At 37.3% G+C, this 19,842-nt stretch overlaps 1 protein-coding gene and 1 long non-coding RNA gene across 19 annotated transcripts in view; one reads left to right on the forward strand and one right to left on the reverse strand.

Moving 5' to 3' along the window:
• LOC132648602 (uncharacterized) overlaps positions 1-19,842 on the forward strand; it is a 45,198-nt gene that overhangs the window by 24,199 nt on the left and 1,157 nt on the right. The window contains exon 2 of the long non-coding RNA XR_009587034.1: positions 19,580-19,801. This is a non-coding gene — a long non-coding RNA (uncharacterized LOC132648602). The remainder of the gene's footprint in view (positions 1-19,579; positions 19,802-19,842) is intronic.
• Synj1 (synaptojanin 1) overlaps positions 1-19,842 on the reverse strand; it is a 77,163-nt gene that overhangs the window by 22,609 nt on the left and 34,712 nt on the right. For 6 of the 18 annotated variants that reach the window (XM_060370721.1, XM_060370717.1, XM_060370718.1 and 3 more), the window contains exons 11-21: positions 19,622-19,774; positions 16,846-17,011; positions 14,534-14,557; positions 12,102-12,293; positions 10,643-10,727; positions 5,740-5,880; positions 5,441-5,633; positions 5,034-5,192; positions 2,450-2,606; positions 1,829-1,946; positions 1,519-1,734 (exon numbers count right to left, since the gene is read on the reverse strand). In XM_060370721.1, the coding sequence (XP_060226704.1) occupies positions 1,519-1,734; positions 1,829-1,946; positions 2,450-2,606; positions 5,034-5,192; positions 5,441-5,633; positions 5,740-5,880; positions 10,643-10,727; positions 12,102-12,293; positions 14,534-14,557; positions 16,846-17,011; positions 19,622-19,774 (1,604 nt within the window). The remainder of the gene's footprint in view (positions 1-1,518; positions 1,735-1,828; positions 1,947-2,449; positions 2,607-5,033; positions 5,193-5,440; positions 5,634-5,739; positions 5,881-10,642; positions 10,728-12,101; positions 12,294-14,533; positions 14,558-16,845; positions 17,012-19,621; positions 19,775-19,842) is intronic. The other 12 variants (XM_060370719.1, XM_021628555.2, XM_060370729.1 and 9 more) reach the window with 3 other exon arrangements.

The following is a 19,842-nucleotide window of genomic DNA, read 5'->3' on the forward strand; positions in this document are numbered from 1 at the left end:
TAGCTTCAGTTCTGAACTAGGAAGAACCCAGTGAGTTAAAAAAGACACAAGTCCCTTCTCTTTTACCAGTCTCGTTCTTATATAATTTGGAGTCTTCCAGCTCAAAGCTGTATTTTACATTTGCTCATGAAGCTACTTGCTGCCCACTCACTCATAGTTCACAGATGTTTCCGGTGGCCTGACATTTCTATACTTGGCAAGGTTTACTGTCATCAGTAAATCTGGGAGATTTTACAGCATACTTTCTAGAGCCTTAAGTTTTTAAGTCTTTTAGAAAAGAATTAATTCATCATTGCCAGGGCATGTGTGTTGAGCTCAGAGGACAGCTCTGTAAAGGTGGCTCTCTTCTTCCACCCTCACATGGATCCCAGGCCAGGTTGTGCCTTTGTTCACTGAGCGATCTTTCAGGATCAAATTTTATACCATTTTGAAGATTTAAAAGAGACTGCTCTCAAACACTTGAGCGTGGGGGTGTGTGTGTTAAAAAACAAAAACAAAAACAAAGATCTGAGGTAAGTCTAAACACATTTTCTTTCCATTTGCTCAGCCTCTGCTCCCTGAAAGGACCTGCTGTGTCTCAGGCTTCCTTCCACTCTACAGAAACCACCCCATCTGCATCCTATGGAGACAAAGCCACTATGATGACATTCCACAAAGATTATAAGCACACACCATGCCTAAGTTCTCCTCTGCATTTCTATACTGCCTTGTGTAGAGGTTTGCCCAATGAGTACAAATAAAACACACCCTAAAAAGAACATGAATACCATACAAAGTAATTATGTACTACTCATTTCCAGATGGAATTAAAAGACACACATGAAATTCAATTTCTCACAACAGTTGTACATGTGAAAGAAAAAAAAAAAAGCACTGTTAAAACAAGAGGCATATAGTTTTGTAAATACAGAGACCCAAGACTCAAACAGATAGCTCCTACTACTTACCATGTTTCTGCTGTCTGGAAACTACACATTTACCATTTATAATGACCTTAAACACCAGATTTCTTCAGCTCAGAGAAAAACAAAACAAAACAAAACAAAAAACAATCCCTCCAGGTTATTTACTTATTAAAGGCAATTATTTACACACTCTCTATGTAGTGCCTTGAACCCATGATCCCCTTGCCTCAGCCTCTTGGATCCTGGAGTACTGGTGGGTGTACACCATCAAACCTGCTCCCTTTACTTTTCTCTCCTTAAAACACTAAAATTGCCATCCACAGCTTCACTCTCACTTGCTTGCTACATTGCTCCTCTGTAGAGGAAATCTTGCAGAAGTCATTCCTGAGCTCAAATCTTTGTCTTCAATTGTTCATGTAAAAGTTTCATTATTCACTTTAAGTTTTCCAAGTAGAGAACTTAACTTCAAAACCCAGGAGTTCTTGAATAACATCCTAAGTATGGCTCTTTAGTTTGGGCATATCATTCTTACACACTAGTCGGTCAGTACATAAGGCTTTCCAGTGTAGAAACCACTGCTTATATGCACTCTGGTTGCAGACCCCTCACTCACCTTATGAGTATAACTTCCCCAAAGTGTGCAAACTGCTGTAGAAGCTCATCAATCAAAGCATCATCAAAAAAAGTATTTTCTTGTTCAGAACTTTTGATTGAGACCAGCACTGTGCCATCTGGTGGGCCCTGGACTGCAATGACTTCTTTATAAATTTTTTGTCTCTCTTCAGCTTCAACTTCAAAGATATCTATATCAATCAGGGCAACGACGGGCCTTAAGGCACAAAGCAAGGTAGCTGTATTAGGAATATTTCTAAAGGGACTTATTTCTAACAAACTTCAAGCATCATTAGAAAAACTGTTTAAACCTATGGTCAGACGTCTTCAGCTCGGCTCTCCCATAGTGCAGCAAGGTGCCAGGGGTCCATGTATAAAGGATTTTGCTTTCATCTTGAAAACTAGCATTCAGAAGATCTAAATCTTCAGCTGAAATCAGAATAAAAGAAAATTTGAGAGAAGCCACTTGTGTAGGACATCTGACACAAATAAGTGCCTACTTCCTTTAGAACCTTACAACAGTCTGAGGCTAAAATGCCAAAAGTCTGGAAACAGGCAGCCTAGACATCTTTAAACTAGAAATATATCTGGTCAACTTATCTTATTTTTCCTTGGGAAGAATTAATATGTTGCTTACTTCTAACATTACTTAAGGCCTGGGACTAAACAATGTTTCATAGAAGTTTAATAGCTAAGTGGTCATTCAAAAACAACAATTTTAGGACTGCAATCAGAAATTCTACATAATGTTTCTTCACTTTACATGAAATTATGTCACTAAAACACGTACACAAAATATTTTTAAAGTGTTTGTTTTATGCTAGGTAACGTTTGTATAAAAAAAGCTCTGGTTGTTGCTTAATATTTATCATTGCTTTCTTCCTTTTCACAAACTCACATTAACTTCCCTAAATAAAAAGTCCACTCCTAACCTGATCTGTCAAAAGGCCACTTCCTCCTTCTCCAGAGGACACGGTCTGTCCATGCAGGGGTACGGCACTTCTCACTGGTGTCATAGTCTTCAGAAAACAAGTCATATTTATAGGTTGGAGCAAATGTTACTTTTCCCTCTAAAAATCCTCTAAAAATCTAAAATAAACAAAAACAAAGTTATTTCAAAATGTTTATGTTTTCACTTAAATTGTGATTTTTTTGAGCATCCACATATGCAATGAAACATGATCATATTCACCCTGTTTCTCCCCTTCAACCCTCCCCCATTCTCTACAGTATCATGTCATCTTCTTTTTTGATAACTCATTAAATCCAATTAGTGCTGTACATCCATTAGAGCAGCTCTCAACCCTCCTAATGCTAAGACCCTTTAACACAGTTCCTTATGTTGTGGTGACTGCCAGCCATAAAATTATTTTGTTGCTCCTGTTATGAGTCATAATGTAAATATCTGATATGTAACTTTCTATTTATTTATTTATTTATTTATTTGATATGTGACTCTTAAAGGTGTCCTGACACACAGGTTGAGAACCACTGTACTTGAGCATAAAAAAACTTACCAGTAGCCCCACCCTTAGAAAAATGATTCTCCCTCCCCCACCAACTATCAATTGCCAAATGCTCCCCCAGAATGGGTGGGGCCTAGAGATCATCCAGCTGCAATTCTAGCTAGCCTAGTCTTATTAGGTGTTAAGCAGGTACTACAGCTGCTACGGTCATGACTGCCATAGCCATGTGTCACAGCACTCCACTCATCCTGCTGTCCTTCCATCTTTTTCTTCCTCACCTTCTGAGATGTTCCCTGGAAGTTGGTGGTGGTTAATATGGATGAATGACTAAGGGCTGAGCATTCAGTGTCTTATTTGCAGCACTCTGGCAGTTATGTGTCTCTCCACTGACAACTAACACTACAAGCTTCTCTGACCAAGACTGAGAGTAGCCCGTGTCTGCTGTGCTGGGAACTGAGCTGACATGGATTTGTTATCTGTGTGTTTGTCTTTGCATATGTGTGCTAGTGTTCATGGAGGCCAGAATTGGGCTTTGGCTCCATCTCTCTAGTCCTATATTTTTACATTTATGTGCTGGATAAGCTCATATAAAATATCTATTCAGTGAACACTAACAGAACAAAAATTTTTAAAATAAGCAAAAACCCACAGACCTAAAATGTAACCTTTTCCCTATCACTTAACTGTCCAATAATGAAACTTTAAAACATAAATAAGGAAAACCACCCTGCTTTATGATACATTCAGAACTCTATGAAAAAGTGGGATTGTAGTTTAGAAGTAGAGCACTTGCTTTGAAAGCATTAGGACCTAGGTTCAATCCCCAGTCTTGCCCTATCTTAAAAAAAAAAAAAAGTAGAAGATGGTATTTGGGAATCATCTAGCCTGATATACTCTCAAATAATGGAGCTGCAAAGTTGAATAACATCTGCAAAGTTGAAGTAGTCACCAAGGTATAAGAATTCAAGCTAGACAGTATACCAGGTTACCAGGAGCTCCAATCACTTCTGTTTAACCTGAGATTCCACATTATCATCATCACCTAAAATTATGTCTTCTGTTTGAAAGTGTATCATATATATACAGATATATATATCTGTGTATATATATACAGATATATATATCTGTGTATATATATATATATGTACACAGATATATATATATATAAACACACACACACACACACACACACACACACACACGTGCATTCTTTCCTAGGAAGAATTATAATTTTTTTAATCTTCTCTTCCCCTTTCTTATTTTTCTTTCCTCTTTCAAGAAAACATAATTCTGTATGTTTACCTACGGATATGTATAAACAGCTCCCAATAAATACAGAAATGGAATAAGAAAATATGTTTAATCGTCAAAATTCATATCCTTTTACAACTGTTGTTTACTATGTGTATATTTATAATTTTATGTTGTGAGTATGTTGAATGAGGAATATGTGCCACAGTCCACATGTGGAGGTCAGAGGACAACTTTTGGGAGTTGGTTCTTGCCCTCTATCTCAATGAGGCGGGATGTATCTGGATTCTGCAGTTTTACTCCAGGCTGGCTGGTCCACAAGCTTCTGGCAATTGGCTGACCCTCTTGTGCCGGCCTCCTTTCCTGAGGATTGCAGGTGCACGCTCCACACCAGAGCTCTCACCTGGGCTTTTTGTGTAGGTTCCCGAAGATCAGACTTAGATCTTCAGGATTGCATGGCAAGTTCTTTAACTCCCTTCCCATCTCCCTGTCCCCCAAATTCTCTTACTTTCCTTCTCTCTATCTGAAGAAAAACAAACATATTTCTTTTTATTTCTGTGCATCTTTTTATGCCTTTTTATGTCTCTATGTGCACCGTGTAATGTGCAGGTGCCTGCAAAGGCCAGAAAAGGACACTGGACCTGGAGTTACAGGTGGTTGTGAGCTGTCCAATGTGTGGTGCTGGGCACTGAACCTGAGTTTTCTGTAAGAGCTGCAAGTACATTGAACTGCTGATCTATCTCTCCAGCCCTTCAAAAGTTCCCTTTGTAACACAATTATCTTATCAGTATGTATTTACCTGCCCTGCATTTTTCTGATTGATGAGTTGGTCTCCAGCTATAAGAGAATCCCAATTTTGCTGTCTGATGAGCTCTTTAACTTCTTCATTAGGAAGATCAATTCGATAGTTGAAATCACCACACCAAAATACATAGTCATGGGAAAACAGCATCCTTCCCTGGAAACATGAGACGGCATTTGAAGTTCAAAATACTATGTCAATGTGCTTCCCACTGTTTCTTTGCTTCAGATGTGCTTGCCACTATCAACACTGTTTTTGTGAGCCCAATAGTAACAAGACAAAATAGGTGAGTACTGTTGACATTTCTCAAAACTGCTTTAAATCTTCAAAACTGCTGGCAGAAAATATAAATTGAAATATATATTTCAAAGGTTTATCTTAAAGAATAAACAGCAGAAGCTTACCATAGGAAAACTCAATTTTCGTGCTATTTCTACAAAATCTTCATTTCTCTCTTTGACTTGTGACTGCCCTGCAGCAAAGTGGCTACAGACAAAGCAAAGGCTGGTAGTATGGAAGAGCATTCGAATTGCAACTGCTCCCTTATTTCCAGTTGCACCTCCCATTCCAGTCTTCACAGTATCAACTGCAACATCCCTTTAAAACAGAAAGAACGAATAAATGGAAGAGATGACATTGCACACTCTACGACATTTCTTGTCATTTAGTGAGAAGTGCCACAAGGAGAGTGTCTGTTACTGACCTGATAAAAGGAGCATGTTGTGGTCTGATAAAAACGAACAGGCAGACACCCACCAACTGCTCCGAAGCCAGCAGAACGTACTTGTTGTCTCTGGAGATGGTCTTCTGCAGCTCCACTGCCCACAGCTTCTGGTTTGTTGTGCTACCAAAGTATTAAAGAGGAATCTTTAGGAAGACACCACACTTTTATATATCCGATTTCTTAAAAAGGAGAAAATTTCATGCAAACTGTTTTTTGTTTCCGTTAAAAAGAAAAACTTACAGCTTAACAAAAATAATACAGCATTTCAAACATCTACAGCTCCTCCAAAAGGAGATGCGGGTTTAGTGAGATAGCACACCACATAAAGGTGTCACTGCAAGCCTGACAACCTGCGCTCAATCCCCACGACCACTGGGGAAGGAAAGAATTGACCACTGAAGTTATCCTCTGACCTCTGCATGCACACCATTGCACATGTGTGCCTTCATACACACAAACACACACAAATAAACAAGTAATGCTAAAATAAAAAGCCTACCAAGAAACCAAAGAGTTCAGAAGTAATATGGTGCACGCCTGTAATCCTAGCACTCCGGGAGGCAGAGGCAGGCAGATCTCTGAATTTGATATTAGCCTGGTGTACAAAGTGAGTCCAGGACAGCCAAGGCTACACAGAAAAAAACTTGTCTCGGAAAACAGAAAAACAAAACAAAACCAAACAGCAACAAAAACCAAAGGCAAATGACTCACTAAATGACATGAGGTGACTCAGATAGCACTTTAGTTTCAAGTCTTATTAGGCTAATGAAGAAACACATACTTCTACATATCACCTTATCTCACCCCCTAGTTCTCTTATTTTCATGAATTTAAGTTTTGTTTATTTACAAACTGTGTATGTGTGTGTGGGTGTGTGTATGTGTGTAAGTGCATGTCAGGTATGTGTAGGTATCTGAGGAGGACAAAGAAAACCTGGAGACAGAGTTACAGGCTGTTGTGAGCCCCCTTTTTGGGTGCTGGGAACTGAATACTGGTCCTCTGGAAGAGCAACAGGAGATCTTCACTGCTAAGTTGCCTCTCCAGTCCCCTAAACTATTCTTTTTTAATTAAAAAATTTTTCTTTTAAATAATTTATTATGAAAAAATTAAAAAGCTTAAAATTGGTAAAGTAAGTCATCATATACCAGAATTTAGCTTCAAAATCTCTCTTCTTCTTTCTTGCCCTCTTTCTTGTAAATATGGGATATTTTAGAGCAAATCTAAGACATGTAGCATTTCACTCATGATAACTTTTGTGTCTTTAATACAATGGACATTTTTATCCTTACATAACCATAGTACCATTATTACAACACCCTTAGTATCACCCAATATGCAATTAGTATTTAAACTTCCCTTATTTTCTAAAAATAAAAGTCTTCTTGCAATTGATTTGTTTCTTAGAAGAGGCCAATGTTTTCAGCTTGAGTTACGGGCCATGTCTATTAACTCTCTTAGTCTCAATGGTCCCCCACCCTCCTTGTCACTTCACATGCATAATGGCAATTACAAAAACAAGAACCAGACCACTTGCCTGTCAACTGTCAGCAGTCTACATCTGGCTAATGTGTTCTTATGGTGTCTCAGCTTGTCCTTGCATAACTCATTTTGTCCTTTACAATGACTAGTATAGCAACTTGATTAAACAACAAGCTCAGCTTTATCTGTGTTATTTCTTTTGGCCAAAATGGGGCTAACACACTCTTTGTAGAGTTGCTCATGACTGTTCTTCTGGGAATATCAATCAACATCACTTACTGATGGTCAGTGTACAGATCTATTACTAATTAATAGCTGTAAAATGTTCATTTTGGAACAGTACAACACAGGCAATTGTAACTAAGCTTCAGAAAGAACTGATCAACTACTCAGTTATCCTGCAATGCAGTCACAGAACAAAGGCAGGGTAAATGTTTCTTTAGTTTTTGTGCTTTCAAAGTACTGAATTTGAACCTCAGAGCCTCCAATAAGGAGAAAAATGGTTTTTGTTCTTCTTGTTATTCCAGGTCACATAAATACTAAGCAAGAATAAAACCTTACAGCCATCTCACTTAGATCATGTGCCATACCGTCTCCAAATAAAACGCTCCAACATTACTGCCAAAACTGTGATGCAGATTCTGGAAGACCATTTTCTTCAGGTCACTCCTCAAGTCATCTCTACAATGAACCCTACCCTGCTTCAACCCCTCCCATTTCCACAGATTCCACCTTATTTAGCACATTTCTAACATGCTCTGCCACCTATTTATTAAACTTCCTAGCACTGTTTGTATATTCTCAGTAGAAGACAATCTCCATGCAGACAAGGGTGTTTGTCCTTTTTACTCGTTCGGATATATCTTTACCATTTAGAGTAACATGATCAATAGATACTGGTTAAAGAAATGTAAAAAGAAAACCCACCACTTTATTAAAGAAAAGTCTTTAGGAAAGATTTCCTTTATTTAGGAAAACAATGAATGAATTTCTTTGGTATCAGGGACCCGAAGAGTATGTACTACCTTAAAATATACTTTGAAGAAAGATATTCCAATAGCAAAATAAGCGACTTAAGACAGATTTCTTTTCTGTTTCCTTAATTAAACTATTACTTACTTCAACTAAGAAAATAATTGCTGTTTGCAAGACTGATGACTACACTACATTTCAGTCCACAATTTCCTTCTGAAACCTCTTAAAATCTCACAAAAGATGGGCAACTGCTCACCTTTAAAAGCAAGCACTCTTTTTAAATAATAGGGTACCAAAGATTCCATTTTGCTCATATACTTTGAATCTGTTATACGGCTTTAGATTAGCAGTACTCACGTGAGGTCTGGAGAAGTTCTTGGAACATTTCCTAAAGCAACAGAGTCACTACTATTTTCCCAGTGCAATACATGTCCTTTGTGTTGAGTGACGTTTTCCAAACTACTTCGTGGAAATGTTAATGATTTCACCTGAATTAGAACACAAACTACCCTAGAAGTCAATATGCCCCTCGCTGTTGTGCACTGACCACTGGGGAGCAGCCACTTCCCTCCCACACCAAGACTCTCCAGGAGCTACTGACCCAACCTAATGGTGCGAGGTTTCAGTTACCTTTCTGTATTCTTACAGTGATAATGAATGAAAGCCTTCTACAACGGGCAGTCCACTTTATTATCTGAATTTTCTATATAGACTGTTTTCGAGATATAATTGGTTAGAAATGACTTGTTACAAAATTATTTGCAATGCCAGGCAATGGTGGCACACACCTTTAATCTCAGCACTTAGGAGGCAGAGGCAAGCAGATCTCTGCAAGTTCAAGGCAAGTCTGGTCTACAAAGTTAGTCCAGGACAGCCAAGGCTACACAGACAAACCCTGTCCAAAAAAACCAAAAAGAAAAAAAAAATAGAAAAAAAAAAGGACCATGCCAAGGTAAAAGACTAACACATTTAGTGCAATGAAAGCACAAAGAGCCCAGATGTTTTGGTTCTGTTGCTCTCCAACCAAGGACCATGCATGGAGATAACCTAGAACCCCTGTACAGATGAAGCCATGGCAACTCCGTCTCCAAATGGCCTCCATAGTAATGGGACAGGGACTGTCTCTGACATGAACTGATTGGCCTGCTCTTTGATCACCTCCCCCTGAGGGGGGAGCAGCCTTACCAGGCCACAGAGGAAGATAATGCAGCCACTCCTGATGAGACATGATAGGCTAAGGGTCAGAGGGAAGGGGAGGAGGATTTGGAGAGAGGCATAGGAGGAGATAAAGGAGGGACAGTGGGATTGGGAGGGAACAAAGGAGGGGACTACAGCTGGGCTACCAAGTGAATAAACTATTAATTTTAAAGAGAAAGCACAAATAGCTCACTAATCAGCACTGGCTGTGCTCAGCAGTTCCCAGCACTGGCTATTTCTGCAGGGCAACTACGTTCAGTTTCCAGCACCCAGCATGCTACCTCAGAACCATTTGTAACTCCAGTTTTATGAGAACCTGAGACCCTCTTCTGACCTTGGCAGGAGCCTGCATGTGGTACACTTATATACTCACAAGTAAAACACTCATACACATACAAACAAATCTGTTTTTTAAAAGCTCACTAATAAGGTTTCAGATTCCATTTTCAAATAATCTTTAAGAGGCACTACCATTTGTTAAGTTTTGATATAGTACCTGTCAGAGGAAACATTCTCTAGAAAAGTTATTAAAATGTGTTTTTTCTTCACATAATTCACTCCTTTCAACACTGCAGCACAATACAGAAGTACATGAAGTATATGTAAGAATCCAGCTGTCTTATTAGACACATTAAAGCAACTTGTAAAAACTGTAAAACATGCTTCCCAGTAAACTTCTGATTAGAAATGTTAAGAAGAAGAAGGAAAAACCATTTATGCCTTGAACTTGCAGAGATCTGCTTGCCTCTGCCTCCTAAGTGCTGAGATTAAAGGTGTGTGCCACCATTGCCTGGCATTGCAAACAAAGGGTCTCCATTGTTACTGTGCTTATTTTAATAAAAGTTATTTGTGTGTGTGTGTGTGTGTGTGTGTGTGTGTGTGCACATGTGCATGTGTGTGCATGGCCATGCACACCTCAGTGCACATCTGGAGGTCAAAGCCAGAGCTGGCTTCACCTTCTACTTTTTATGTTGGTTCCAGAGTCAGGTCATCAGGTTTGGTGAAAAGTCATCTTGCCAGTTCCTATTATTTTAAAATAACTGCTTATAATTTTTCAGTCTTAACTTCTAATATAAAAATTAACACTTTAATTTTAGAAAGAGATTCATATCAAAAATATTGAGAACTGCTATTTACAATTTAAAAAGTACCTTTCCACATTCTTCTCAATGTCAACTTTGTAATGACAACTCATTTAATGTCTCCCAGTGCTGCTATCAAGCTAGCTTACCTTGCATTCACAATGTTCCCAGCATTCAACTCCACCATTTCTTCAAAGCCAATTGCAAATATATCAGTTGGCTTACTTCTTTTATCTACAATTAAGCATTCAAAAATACCTTTAAATATAGCACTGCTCAAATGACCTTACCCAGATCACATGACAGCCCCAGATCACATAGAAATCTTTTTTGTGTGTTTTGAATTTAAGCAAATTTATATTAACAGTAAAAATTTAAAAAAAATTAAAAAAATTCATCAGTGAGCTACATTACTTTAAACTTAAGTCTCTTTAAGATTATTCTGAAGATCCTTAAAAATATAAATCACTTGAAAACAACTTAAAATTTGTGTCACTAACAAAAGAGAAACAGCCACTTCTCAAAGGTGAAAGTGAATCAGATCTGCAGAGTTAAAAGAATTATTCTGTCTGCTACAGAATTAAGTATGTGGGAAAACCTATCATGCTGTCTTTATTATTATTAATCATTCTATTATTATCCCTCTTTTCCAACTTGGATTAATATAACTGAAAATGGCCCAATTTTAACAAAATGTTTGAAAGAAATTCCAAAAGATAAGATGTGATTGAATAAAAATTACTAAGAAAGGAAAGTTTCTATTTAGCAAACTTTCCCACACATAGCACCTTTATGCATAATGCTGGTAACAACAGAATATTTGTAAGGAAAGGTTAAGTGGATTCTTAAGTTCCTTATAATGTTGGACAGTTCTGCTATCAATAGCTCGGTGGCAGAATATCCGCAATGAACATCCAAGTTTTTTTTTTAATTTATTTTGTGTGTGTACCTGTGTGGGCTTATGTGCCCACATCTGTGCAGGGGCCGCAGAGGTTCTACAACAGAATTTAGCTCTCCAGGCCGCTTTCACAACCAAGTTACCATAATTTCTGTAACCCACCCTGGAAAATGAGCCATCCTGGGCTTAAATAATAAGAGTACAAATGATCAACTACAAAATAATCTTGGTTCATGCCTACTCAAATAAAAACGGAAGTAGTTTTTTTTTTCTTATATATGTGGCTGCCTTCAAAGATGTCTCCATCCCAATTTCCTGAGAAACAACTGGCCAAAAAAAAAAAAAAAAAAGAAAGAAGGAAAAAGGACTTCTGCTTCTGTTTGTTTTATTTTATGAACCAAAACAAACTTTTACTATGTAAAACAAAGTTTTACTATGTAGTCCAGGCTTCCCAAGAAATTAAAGAAATCCTCCTGTCTCAGTCTCTGGAGTGCTGGAATTACAGATATAAACCACCATACCCAGCTCTACCATTTTTCTTTTTAACTAAGTAGAAAATATCTAAAAATAAAAAGTGAAGTAAGCTTTTTATCAGACTTGAGAAATGTTGGCTTTTAAACTACTAAAAGAAGCTTGAGTTTCTTTTCCAAACTGTGAAGTGTCACATTCCAGTCAAGACTTTAATTAAACCCCTGAAATAAAAATCCAACCTTGAAACTCCTGGATGCCAGCTAACTTGGGAGCATCAAGAAGCCAGTCCGTGAGTGTCTGGTTCTTAAATGCTATGCTGCGGAACTGCTTTCCACCGTTCACATTCCAGGTTCCAACACATACTCGAATCTTCTTGGGTTTTGAATACTTGTAGAAGTTCTCACACATGTTCTTTAAGACTTTGGAAGATGCTAATCAAAAATAAAATTCAAGAGAACGTTAGCTGCAGTAAACCATTTGTAAAAGTGTTTTTCATCAGCAGATGGTATCTGGAATATAGAATTATTGTCACGAGCACAAATAAAATGCATGCGCAGGCACAGGAAGAGATCAGCCTTAAATGCCAAGCCCAGCCGAAGGCATTAACCACACTGAAAAAATGAAATTAAAGACTGGACATAAAAACTATTTCAGAATGACTGTAGAAACATAAAGCATGCAAGAGGAACCATTCTAGTTCAATGGTATGCTGGTTTATAATACATAAAACTTAAAAGCTGTATTTTTTAGCAATACAGCAACTGACTTACAATTTTATTAAGAGGCTGGTAAAAACATAAATTTCATTTCCTCCTAAACAAAACCACTTTAAAACATACAAATTAAGGATTCAAATTACTGACAGGTGGGGCTTGATGAACAATGACTCCCTCACAAAAATGAGCCTTAGGGAAGAAAATGAGATGCTGGAATGAAATCACTACTGAATGCTTCCCATCTCCCTGAGAGGAGCTCAAGTGCTCAGTAGTATCCTGAAGGTTATCTCTGGTTTCTCTGTCCTCATCTTCAGCCCCTGTCCGCTCACTCGCCACTCAGCCACAGGCCTGCTTATCAGGCTGCACCTATTACACAGCATTCAGCCTGCAGTTCCCACAGCCTATAACACTCTTCCCTTTATCCTTCAGCTCTTTAATTTCAAAAAGGCCCCTCTGATCCCACTGGCTAAAACTGCACAATGCCTTTCAGAACCCACTGTCCTCCTTTGCTTATTTTAATATAATCTTTCATATTTTACAAAATAACCTCATTTTACTATGCTACTTATTAATTTATGATATTCAAAACTAGCAGTGTCCTGAGCACCTGAGATTGGGAAAGATCAGTGACATATTAGTCTCATGAAAGTATTTTTGACCTGGGAGCTGTCTGGGAACTGGAGATTATTTGAATGATAACCATATCTTCATTTTCTTAAGAGCATATATACATATATACATATTTCTAACCTTCCTGTTTGGTTTAATTATCAATAGCAGTGACTGGGTGCTAACAAAAGCAGATCATCTGCTCTGTCCTCAGTACAGACAACAGAAAGCTGACAACAACCAGCAAAAACCAGTCTGTTAAATTATGATGGACATCACTGGACTCTAACGTCACTGTCACTGTTACTATGAAGACAGCAATAAAAATCCACTCAATGTCAAGATGTCATTTCTGTGACTGCACAGCTTAAAGAATTGAGCAAAAACAGTAATGCCATGTGAACAAAACCAGGCTGCTGTGTTGTTCCAATTAATAAGGTCAGCTCACTTTACAAATAGAATGAGAAGGTAAAGTATAAGCCTAGTTTATTCTTACCATGTTGGCATCTTCATGTGTTTACAGAAACGAGTCTGCTAAAACTACAAATGTCTGTCTAAATACCATATCCTACAGAACTGGTGCTCATTACATAACCCATAGCACAACCAAGTGTTCCCTCCCCCACTTTCCTTTAAAACAAAACAGCAATAGTTTCTCAGAAGAGCCACACCGGTAATCAGGCAAAATGTCATAGGAAAGGAAGAAAAGGTATTGATTTTCAGCTAAATTTCTAGCAATACTTGTGCTTTGTCCTGTTTGCTACAGATTCACCTTTAAAGATAAAACCTACAAACTACAGAGAATAAAGAGATGAGATGGCAAGGAAAAGAGAAGCCATTTTAAGTACTATCAATGTGCCTGCTCTAACTTGGGGAACCAATGCTGCTGTTTAAAGTGAAAAGGTTTCAGATCTTATTTTAGTGCAGGTCTGCAGTTATTGAAAAAAAAATCATCCACAAAGTAAGGGAATGAGCCAGCAACTTCTGTGAAAGGTAGTGCTGAGTACTTATAAACAGCATGGATGGTATCTGAATCAATGTTCAGACCCTTTCCTGCAGCCTATGAAGAGAAAGATCTAAAAATGACAATGCTCAAGCAAATATAAAGTGAGGTTTAATCTAGCTGAAGTATCTCTCATTGGAATATGCCTATGATTCAAGAAGAGAAATAATCCTGTATATTTCTTCCGGAATAAAGTACTTAATTTCTGAAAACTGAGTAAAAGAAAATATTAATTTATCCTGTAACGTGAAGGTAAAATTACATCTCTGTGTGTACAACATCAGCTTTAGAAAAATAAAGAAAAGGTTGCTTTTATTTATACATTGATTTTTCTATACTGTACCTGACTGTAATGTCTGTTCAGAAACTACGGATGCATCAAGAAGAAAACAAAGAATCATTAGTAAATCAACAAGTTACATTTAAAACCTATTGTGTTACCTTAAAAACATCCTGAGATGGCCTTACTTATTTCTTTCAAGTTGACAACTTGAATTTGCTTTTGACGCTATAACAGCAAAGATAGTAACAGTAACTGATACAAACCCATGTATCTGAGGAAATCCTGTACTGACTCATTGATGTCCACTGCTTCACAATGTGAAAGTCGTCCTCTTCCAGACGCTCATGTGTGTGTGTGTGTGTATATACATGTGTATGTTTGTATGTGTGTGAGAGAGTGTGAGCATGAAAATCTAAGAGGCTAATGGACACCAAAGACATGGAATGGAGTATCATAACACATAACTTTTAATATTCTTTTTCTGGGACTCACCAATCGATAAGTGCTTCAAGTTTAGTTGTAATAAGACAAGTGCATCCTAAAAAAACATGAACTGCAGTATGAAAATTCCCATGGCTGTAAAGGCTTATGGGAAAAATGGGGTTGGGCTTCACACATAAAAACTTCAAAAGTGACACATCAAAGAAGACAGGAACCTAATTTTAAAAGCAGCATAGTACTATATATGTTAAATGGCTATGAAATGCATGACTATATAATAGTAAGGCACTACATATTTAAAAAATATGAAGTTGGCTTATAGAAATGGCCATCAGAGGGGCATAGCAACTGTAGCAAAAGTGCTATCAGAAAATGGATGAGAAGATGAAACATCAGATGTGAGTGGGTATGGCTCAAAACACATATTGATCTGCAGAAGGGAAGATGTTTATGGTATAGACATATAGCTATGCATGTTTTATATATCTGTACCCATACTGGTTCTGTTGGGTAGTTTTTTGCATTTGCCTAATGTTGCTTGCCAGCAAAATCACGCATAAGCTCATGCAAAATTGGCATCATGTTCACATCATTACCTAACGTATCACCACACTGGAGCAAGTTCTCTCTCAGTCTCAGAACAAGCATGGCAGTAGAGCTGACTACTTCTGAGAGGCATATTACACATGGAGAGATGTGCAAGGAACTAGACACCTGATGCTTAGCTTGGGGAGTTACTGAGCGTCTTTGCTTGTCCTTTCCCTTCACACACTTACTTTCAATTGTTGCTTATTAATGCCTCCACATCAGAGTAGGCACAGGTGGAAAGAGGTGACAAAACAGAAATCAGTCAGTCTTACTTCTGGAAGCCAGGAAGAAGTCTGAAGTTCAAAGATGTAGTAAGTGTCAGACTTTTTTTTTTTTAAATTTTAAGAGTTTTGAGTAGTCCCATCCCCCAAGGCTATTTATACATTCTGGAGGAGCTGCTTATAATGAATGGCCTTCACAGGAGAAATCTGACAGGCTATGATCTCCTGTAAGGTCAGTCTCAAGAAGACATTTCTGGATACAGAAAATGTCCTGTGTGGAGTGCGTTTTGGAAGCTTTGGGCCTAACAGGAAAGAAGTCTACAGTGCTATAAAGTTCTAATAGGAAAAAAGTGTAACTAAAAAAAAAAAAAAAAAAAAAAAAAAAAAAATCTAAGTGAACCTGTCAATTATACCTCAATAAAGCTGGGGAGGGGCAGGAAGTCTAATGTATTACAGAACAAGAATGTTTAGTTTCCTCATAATATTGCTTTTGTGTACTCACTAATATGAGAAATTCAAATTTTTTAAAAGGCATACAATAAGAGGTAAAAAGCTATCTTGAAAGCTATATATTTATGTGAAATATTAAAATGGATAATAGCAGTTAGTGGTCAATAAGAAACACTACTTTAAACCATTACTATTACTTAAGCCAACTCAAACAATAGCAACCAAAGTTAGGACATGATTACAGAAAGACTTGTGGTGTTTATGAAAAATTAACCAATGTAGAACAGGGTTTTCTCAATGAAGCATTGCCTGTACAGCTGGATATACACACGATGTGCTAGCTTACAGTCTATGGAACCCTGCCTTGTAGCAGGTTAGCAGCACTTATACACAGCCCCAGTCACAATCTACAGAAGAAAGGACACATAGTGTTCAGAACAAAACAGCCAGTTTGTGGCTAAGAATCACTCACAGTATTAACACCTGACAAGAAAAAAGCTTCACTGGAGAATGCTATTTCAAAAAACCCCAAACTGTACAGAAATTCCTTCTAAAATTATTTAAATCAACTATAGCCTAAAAAGTACTCATGAGGATAAGTTCAGATTTACTTCTTTTGGACATTTTAGGACTACAAATAAATGAAGTAAATAAAACACAAAGTATACATACCACGCAAACTTCCAGTAGTTAGAAGTGCTCGGGCTTTGTCAGCTAAATCACTGTTTAGAGTATTTCCCAGGAGCAAAATATCAATGGCTTCTTGCTTGGAGCTGTCGAAGAAGTTATTCTGAATGGTTCTGGTAACAGAGCGAGCACCGTCTTTTAACTTTCCAGCCTGTTGTGGGAGTAAGGGACATGGGCTCTTGCTTGAAATACTGTTTTTACTCAATGGTTATTTTGTAATTTTAAATTGATTTTATAAAATTCTAGTATTAAAAAGGTCCTAATCATTATCTTTTAAATATATAACTACATGAAAAGGCTTTAAAATACATTTCTTCCCTTATAGTCTTCACGAAAAAGAAACTAAATGCCACAATTCCATCTAGTAATATATTAAACAGTAAATAATTTATAATATATTTATTTAAATTTAAAAATTCTTTCCTACATCACAGCTTTTAAATGTGGGGTGGGTTGGGTGGGAAGAGGCATGGGACCAAAGGAAGATACACTGAACTTATAGCTACTAGAAAACCTTCTGGGTATTCTGACAATATAAAATTGAGGTTTCTCACTCCCCAATAATTTAATGGTAGATAAAAATAAAACTGAATCTAAAATCAAAGGTCTAGTTAATAAATTTGTAATTACATCTCACAAATATAATACAAAAATTTTGGTTTGTATATTAAAGACATTTTGTTGCCTATGCAAATATAAATCATAGGAATAAATACCTATTCCAAAATGAGAGGCTGATTACAACTTTTAGCGAAAAGATAGTTCATTTAAGGCATATTATCAGACAATATTTACTTTGATTCTTTGTCAAAAATAACTTCCGTTTGGAATGGGTAATTTTCATCCCTTTGAAAAACAACAGTAATTATAGGCTTCTTTTCGAAATAAAGAGCCAATTTTCTTATATGCCACTAATTATAATATGGCATTAAATTTTTTGTCACATAATATATAAAATGATGTTACTGAAAGCAAAAAACACTCACCATTCACATTATCAGGCATTAATCAAAAGGAGCCGAGAGAAAGGAAAAGAAAGAGCAGTTCAGGTGTTAGATTTTTAGCTCATTTTAGACTAGCATATTTAATATTTATATATAAAGATTTCATATCTATATATTATGTTAAAGATAAGTATACTGAAAATATATGCAACTTAGGTACATATATTGTCTTATTCACAGCAGAAACAAGGCAGAAGAATATAAAAGAATATTTTCAAGCATCAGTCGGAGAATCAGATTTTAATAGCAAGAATTATGCTATTTTTAAAAGGAATAAATAAAAGCAATTTCAGATTTTCAAAAGAAAGCAGTGTCTAGGAGTGAGAACCTGGAACAGAGACTACACATCACTCCTGAGAGGTGAGCAGCGGTGCCCTGCAGGTGAGGCTGTTGCCTGCAGCAGAGGAGGCAGAGTGAATGGAAAGACCTGAGACGATGAGCAATCCTCGCAGAACCTCAGCTGCTGTGTTACAGCTCATGAGATCATTGAGATCATTAAAATGGCTAGAGCTTTCTCTTTTTGTTTTTGTTTTGTTTAAAGTGTTTTGTTTTTGGTTTTTTTTAAAGTGGGTCTTGTCAAGTCTGGTCCTTTCTATATAGCCTAGGTTGGTTCTGAACTTTTGACAATCCTCCTGTCTCAACGTCTCTAATGCTGAGATTATAGATGTGAACCACCATGGTCTAGCTAAATGTTCTCACTTTTACCCAGAAATAATTTGAGGAATTGTAGAAATTTGCGTAAAATTAAATTAAAGCCAGGGACCCTTAAACAGTTAAACAATATTTAAGTACACAGAATCATAAAACATGTTCCAGATATAGCCCCAAATCTCACAACAAGAGCCAAGTACCAAAGAGGAAAGTAACAGAAAGATAACACAAGCAGCTCCACACCCTGGTGAGAGTCAGTATTGTAGCTGAACACATGTCCCACCCTTTACTGCACAGTGATAGCTTCTTTTTAAAAGCAAAACAAATAGAAAAGAAAAAGTTCATAATTAAGCCCAAGTAATGCTGGGTTCATTGTACCACTTGCATAAATTGGTGATGGACCATATGTCCTGCTAATATTTGTGACATAACTCCTAAATAGAGGCCCTATACAGAGAATATAAACACAAATGAGACAGGGTACTTTATGAAGACTATGGTTTAAAAAAAAATCTTATTTAAAATCAATAAAATAATTTTCTTTATTTAATTCATTAACTTTTTTATAAATTACAGTTTATTCACTTTGTATCCCTACTGTAGCCCCCTCCCTCATCTCCTCCCATGCCCGTCCCCCAGTCCACTGATAGGGGAGATCCTCCTCCCTTTCCCTCTAACCCTAGCCTATCAGGTCTCATCAGGATTGGCTGCATTGTATTCCTCTGTGGCCTGGAAAGGCTGCTCCCCCATGAGGGGGAGGTGATCAAAGAGCAGTCACTGAGTCCATGTCAGAGACAGTCCCTGTTCCCATTACTAGGGAGATTGAAAGGATATACAGTATTAAGCCATATAAAATAATGTAAGTACATACACAGTGGATTACTTCTAAAAGTATACTTACCCCTTAAGTCTAGATAATTGTCTATTTTGCATTTAATCATCAGGATCTACTACTGTGGAAGGATGTATCAGACAGGTCATGAAAGCATAAAGAAATAATCCTAAAAGACATCTGTTAACTTAAAAACCTATTACTTAAAAAGTAATTTCAAATCTTTCCACAGAGAGAAGAAAGATGGAAATTAATCTGACAGATTCAGCTCTACCTTGGCCTTCCCTTCAAGGGCTCCGGTGCCTGCATATATTTTACTGATTGAATCGCCATTCACAGACCACATGGACCGGAAAACTTCTTGAAAGCGTGTCACCAACTGGGGCTTTTCAGCCAAACCCAGGGCATCCAGCTGTTTAGCTAGCATCTGAAAGAGCAAACAAGTATTTTTAAGGTAGATAGAATAATATATTCATCATAATGTGACATTTTACA

The sequence above is a fragment of the Meriones unguiculatus genome, chromosome 17, assembly GCF_030254825.1.
Source record: "Meriones unguiculatus strain TT.TT164.6M chromosome 17, Bangor_MerUng_6.1, whole genome shotgun sequence".
Lineage (NCBI taxonomy): Eukaryota > Metazoa > Chordata > Mammalia > Rodentia > Muridae > Meriones > Meriones unguiculatus.